Genomic DNA, 6,454 nt, shown 5'->3' on the forward strand with positions numbered 1-6,454 from the left:
AGACTGCCGTCTGCGACATCCCTCCCCGTGGCCTCAAGATGGCTGCCACCTTCATTGGCAACAGCACGGCCATTCAGGAGCTGTTCAAGCGCATCTCAGAGCAGNTATGTTTACAAACACAAGTCCAGACCCAAATAAATAAAATCAAATAAGAACTCATTCTCAAAAAAGATAAACGCCATTCTTAAAATGTATAAACGAACAATAGTTTTATTAATATTGATTAGAGTGCACAATAGAAATAAAATAATTGAGAGAAGAAAAAGATATATATTATCTATCAAAACCCAGTTAGATTAACCTTCATTGGATTGCACACTTTTTTTGTTTGTGTGGATATGTAGCACATTAACATTTTAATAGCACTTAATGACTGACTGAATGGAATGGACAGTAAATGAAAATATAAAACGAAAAAAGCGATCATGAAAATGTTTCCAATAAATGAATAAAATGATTTTTGACCACTTTGTTGTTAAGATATATCACATATTTGTAACTAAATGATACATGAATTGAAACAAAACACAGTTTAAACTGAGGAGTGACTCTCGAGTTTCATTTATTTTCTTCACTCCGCTGGGGTACTGCTCTCATGTCAAGAACAAGAAGCATGAGATCAGTGCATGCACTGCATCGTCCAATCAGTGAGCGATACACAGTAAGGGGGCGGGACGAGTATCTGAGGATTTCATCGGAGGATGGACTGGTGGTTCCTCGATTATCGCTCCTCCATTATCGCTCCTCGCTCCTCAATCCTCGGTCCTCCGGCAGAAATAAGAGCTCAACTTCCGGTGAGACCGAGGATCGAGGATAGAGGAAATGAAAATAGTCGGCCTGAGACAGGGCCCTAGAGAAATGACAAAGGGCTCATTTCGGAAGACTCACGTGCATCGACTTGACGCCGGGTCGACCGGCAACCCTCCCCGACAGGCGCATAGATGCGAGGGCCCGCTCATCACTGCGCGCACGACTGTGACCGCAGTTTTAATTAAATGTAGCCTATTATGTTAACAGATTTCACATAACTGACATCCCAAACATAAGGTTCAACTTCATATCATTGCTTTAAACTAACCTAATACAGTTATGTTAACTCTGTTGAAATAATACATTTAATTAGAGTCAACATTTCAGCGTAGTTCATTTGCATTTAAAGCTTCAGACACATAATCCACACTTTTGAAACAGAGCTGAAACATAGGGTTGCTTCAATGCATGATGTGTTTGGTATTTCGAGAGAAACACTTCAGAGACATGTTCTGTATGTAGATATAATATTGTTGAAAAAGAGTATAATAGGGGACCTTTAATTGAAGTCACCCCAGTTTATATTTTATAAAGTTACATCCAGAAGCCAAGCTAAATTTGATGACATTATATTGTGCCTAGTGTAGTAAAACAGATCTGATGAGTGTTTACTGCCCTCAAATGGTCACAGAAGGGAATGACAACACTAGGTTAGAATGGGAATGATTTATCGACACGCTTTGTTGGTTTGCCTGGTGAACGGGGCTCTCTGTACTGTATGTTTAAAAGACTATAAGGGAAGTTTAATGAAAAAATTGAGTATTATAGTACGGCACATAACATTAAAATAAAATAAAAAGTTTTTCCAATTTACAAGTGTATACAAATGTAATATGTTCAAAACAGTCATTGTAAAAATATCTTGAAATGAGTCATAGTTGAAACAATAATAGAGCATGTTAAACATTTCATGACAAAAATGTGTAATATGTCGAAAATATGAGAAAAACGACATATAGTATGTCAGAAAATATCACAAAAAACTTAATAAAAAATAGTATAGTGTGTCATCTTAGTAAACAATAGTATAATAATTTAGTATGTTGGGAAAAAAATGATAAAGTCTAGTATGTCGAAATAGTTGGAAAAGACAACATAGCATGTGGCAGTGGTTCAGTCAGTAGGGGCTTGGACTGGGAGCTGTAGGGTCGCTGGTTCAAGTCCCCGAACAGACCTATGGAGTGTGGGCTGCTACTTGGAGAGGTCCCAGTTCACCTCCTGCCCTGCTGTGGTGCCCTTGAGCAAGGCACTGTCCATCCCCACTGCTCCCCGGGTGCTGTACACTGCTCCTAGGATGGGTTAAATGCAGAGGCCACATTTCACTGTGTGTGCTTGTGTGACCATAAAAGAGGGTTTTATCCCTCCAATTCTATTCTATATAGTAAGTGGAAAACATAATAAAAAACGTTGTTCATCATTTGGTTAGTGATGGTGATGGTGTGGTAAAGTAATCCTCGGTCATATATACATGGTATACATACATTCATTACCTGCACTGTCTGTTGTTGTAAAGTAAATTACAAATGTGCAAATAAAGGCTATTCTTCTGGGTTTGAATTGAGTGGAAGAAGTCCGGACAAGGAAGGTATTGATAGGCTCTGACTCCAGCAGTGCATTGGAAAGCATTACACATAGGCCTTCAGAAACAAGACAAGACATAGTACCGGAAATAGCACAAACACTTCAACAAATTTGAAGGGCAGGAGCAGTCACCTATTTCATCTGGATTCTTGCACACATTGGGGTGGAGGGAAATTATCTGGTATATGCAAAGTTGGAGACAAAGAAGAGACAAATTAGTATGAGTGTGAAATATTGCAAGGCTAAGATCATAAGCATCGTGAAAACCCAAATGAAAAATAAATGGCAGGATGAGTGTAATAGAGGAGTAAAGGACAGACATTGTTATAATGTTTACAGGTAAGTTGGAGAAACAAGAGAAGTCAACACATCACAAAAAAAAGAGGACATCATTATCCGAATGAGATTGGTCAGGGAATAATAGCACATAGTGGAAAAAAAATACGACAAATGTGAATATTGTCGCAAGCTAGCAATGACAAAACAATTGCTGACGTTTTTTTTTACAATTTCTAAGAACTGAAGCAAGTACTGAACAGAAACCACATAGAATTAAATATATATTTTTGCGACGGAGTTCAGGGGATGTGGCGTAGGCCTACAGGGCAGTATTTAGGTCTTAAAAATGGACAAGGATTATAATGTAGGATTTTAGGTTTTACAGTGCTCATCTACACTCCATTCCAGAAGGTGGCGGTAAAGGCACCTACAAATTGTATGCAAACCGCAATTGACACCCCCTTAAGTTTTTTTGACCAATAAGATGTCTGCTGAGGCTGAGTGACATGAATTTGGACCAATCCCGTTAATCGGGTAACGGTTGGCAGCAGCACTCCCATCTTCTCTGGTTAGTTCGTAGCTGCATCAGTACGATCAGTACACATTCAAACCTTTGTCTTTATCGGTCGGTTGGACATTTTGAATTCAACCAAAATGAGGGAAATCGTGCATCTGCAGGCAGGCCAATGTGGAAATCAAATTGGAGCTAAGGTAAGAGAGTAGTCTAGATTTACATTTGAATCATTAACTCATTCATTAAGTTCTTGAATGTTAATGTTCGTTTGGGCGGGTTGATTAGCCTACTTAGCAGCAATGCTAATGAAAGCTACCTACGGGTTCAACCTGTTCGAATCGTTAAGCTAAGTCATGCTAGTTAGCAGGTAATTTGACCGTTGTTGTGTTTTATTCTCTTCTAGTTTTGGGAAGTCATAAGCGACGAACATGGCATCGACCCGACCGGCTCATACCAGGGGGACAGCGACCTGCAGCTGGATCGCATCAACGTCTATTACAATGAGGCTTCAGGTTAGCTTTGCTTTAGCTCCTAGCTACTGTTGCTAGCGCCACCGTTTCTAGGATACGGCAACAAGTCAACAAAACGTCAAGATAATTATAATTTCCTAAACAACAATACAGCTTTAACTTATTATAATATTCTTTCGACATATTTTAGCCAGTCACTTCGGTTATTTTGTATTATTATATATTAGGTGTAACAAGGGGTTAAATTGGGCCGAGGCTGAGCCCGGCAAAATAGGGCGATGCTCTGACGTCATCACCCCCGTACCGATGTCAAAAGATATCAAAAAAAGATTTGTAAAAACGTTTCTCGTTCTTAACTATACTATATTTAGGGTCAATATGTGTTGACTTTATTTTAAAATCGGTCTTGGTGAACGTGTGTATCTGCGTTGGAGCTGCAGCACCGCCCAGACTCCGCTGAGGGCGGGTGGTGCAAAGGCTCTGCGCCAAACCCGTCTGGTAACACGGAGCCCGTGTCTTACACCATGCTATATGTATGCCTGTGCTTAAAGCTGAGTTATGATCAGTCATAATAACACCGAATGTGGTTATGATCAAATTGTGCATCGTGAGATTTACATCATACTGTAAATTCTGAGATTTCCGAATAAATATTTTTAAGCTACGCCGACCAATACAAAGCACGCACACATTTTTGTGTATATATTAATAATATGTATATTAATTCAAGTTGAATGCCACTATTGGAAAGATGGCCCTATTTGTAATACTATTTTTATTGTCTCATTTGGTGGCATCAATGTGCGCATTTGATACAGTAGCAGATTGTGATGTGCGACCACGCCCGCACCTCGACACAGAGCCCCCCCACCACCACACATAGACAATGCCAATTTAACCCCTGGTTAACCTTGTGCTGTAAGAAGACTGGATTGTATTAACATGCCAGACAAACTATTATAAAATATAATTGAGCGTACAATATGCTTTTTACTGTGTTTGGTCATACTTTAAAGAAAGCAAAGTCTTTGATGAAAAAAGATAAACATGGTTTTGCTTGAGTAATTATAATGCAGCGATTAAGAAAGAAAAAAAAAAAATGGTTAATATAAATAACGTCTTCTTTTGTTTGAATCACCAGGTGGGAAGTATGTCCCCAGGGCCGTGCTGGTGGACTTGGAGCCCGGTACGATGGACTCGGTGAGGTCCGGTCCCTTCGGCCAGATCTTTAGACCAGACAACTTTGTCTTTGGTGAGAATATGAAAATGTCTTGTGTTTTAACTTTGGTTATTGAAGTTGCCATACTGTGATTAAGCAACTGGATTAGGGCTGAACAATATATTCCAAAAAATAATTTGTCGTCTTGTGCGATATACACATTGTGAAAGGCTGAATTGTTGCATTTAAGTATTTTTGAATGAGTTCAGACAGTTGCATTTTCAAATGCAGTTATCATATTTCTGTTATTGCTGCTTAATTATTTTACTTACATTTATTAAGTTTTACATAAAGCCATGCCATTGTATGTTTTCCGCATATTGTGCAGCCCTGATCTACAGTCACTCTTCACTAGGGATGGGCTCGTTAGGATTTTATCGATTCGATACCGGTATTTTTCAATACTCTTATCTATACTTTTCAACAATTTGGTGCTCAAAATTATAGACATGATTACAAGATGTGAAGATTAAACAACACTAATTTTATTGCAATTTTTTTTAATTTAATGTAACTTTTTTCAATATCATACCAAGCAGGTATGAGTGTTTGACAATGTGTCTCTGGAAGGGGGGTGGTAATTAGGGGCAGTTCATAAATCCATGTAAACATGACCATTATTCGGTTAGAACGAGACGCTGCGTGCGCACCTCCTAAACCGGAAGCTTTTGCCAGTTATATGCTAAAGCAGCCGTTTTGCTAAGTGTTGATTTAGACTCTTGGTGTTGGAATTCTGTTCCGTGTAGGTAAAATGGTTAATATCGTCTCTTAGCTGAGTTTCTTCCCATTAAGTGGGTGTGCATCATTAATAGGTTGTTAAATGTTAAGAAGCCTTGAGACGCTGTTTCTTGCAAGATGTTGCGTCTGCCCCTGGGAGTCTCACAATAATAAGAGCGCTGTTAGGAGAGATGACGAGTGGCCAATCAGAGTGGTAATCCAACCGGATACGTCACACGGGATGAGGGTTCCGAACCAACCAGAATTGTAGCGTAATTCATATGCCGATAGCAGCACTGTTTATCCAGCGGCTTAACGGTATACCAATACCGTCCAATCAGGTACCGGTAATGACTTAGTACCCGTTCTCGATACCCATCCCTACTCTTCACTCTTTAACATTTGACCAATTAAGTTTAAGTCCTATTTTAATGTAGACCTAGGATGTGTTGATGTCACAGCTTTGATAAGAGTTGTGTGTTTGCATGTGACACAGGCCAGAGTGGAGCTGGTAATAACTGGGCAAAGGGTCACTACACTGAGGGAGCCGAGCTGGTGGACTCGGTCCTGGATGTGGTGAGGAAGGAGGCGGAGAGCTGCGACTGCCTGCAGGGCTTCCAGCTCACACACTCCCTGGGTGGAGGAACCGGCTCGGGCATGGGCACGCTGCTCATCAGCAAAATCCGAGAGGAGTATCCAGACCGCATCATGAACACTTTCAGCGTGGTGCCTTCCCCCAAGGTCCAACCGCAACATACGAGGTGTTGACACAGACTTTGGAAACTCCAGCCCCCCTCCCTCTTCCTACATGTAATTCCGGTCTTTATTCTGTTCTTGTATCAATTACAACATCCATAAAACCAC

General features: G+C 40.2%; 1 protein-coding gene across 1 annotated transcript; it reads left to right on the forward strand.

Moving 5' to 3' along the window:
• Positions 1-3,226: 3,226 nt before the first annotated feature.
• LOC104947404 (tubulin beta-1 chain-like) lies at positions 3,227-6,331 on the forward strand (the record flags this gene model as incomplete). Its single annotated transcript, XM_010773401.1, is given in 4 exon segments — positions 3,227-3,381; positions 3,588-3,696; positions 4,796-4,906; positions 6,087-6,331. Coding segments are annotated over 4 exon segments (522 nt in total), but the record flags the coding sequence as incomplete, so codon positions are not given.
• Positions 6,332-6,454: the final 123 nt, after the last annotated feature.

Source organism: Notothenia coriiceps, unplaced genomic scaffold (genome assembly GCF_000735185.1).
Source record: "Notothenia coriiceps isolate Sejong01 unplaced genomic scaffold, NC01 NC01_scaffold00012568, whole genome shotgun sequence".
NCBI lineage: Eukaryota > Metazoa > Chordata > Actinopteri > Perciformes > Nototheniidae > Notothenia > Notothenia coriiceps.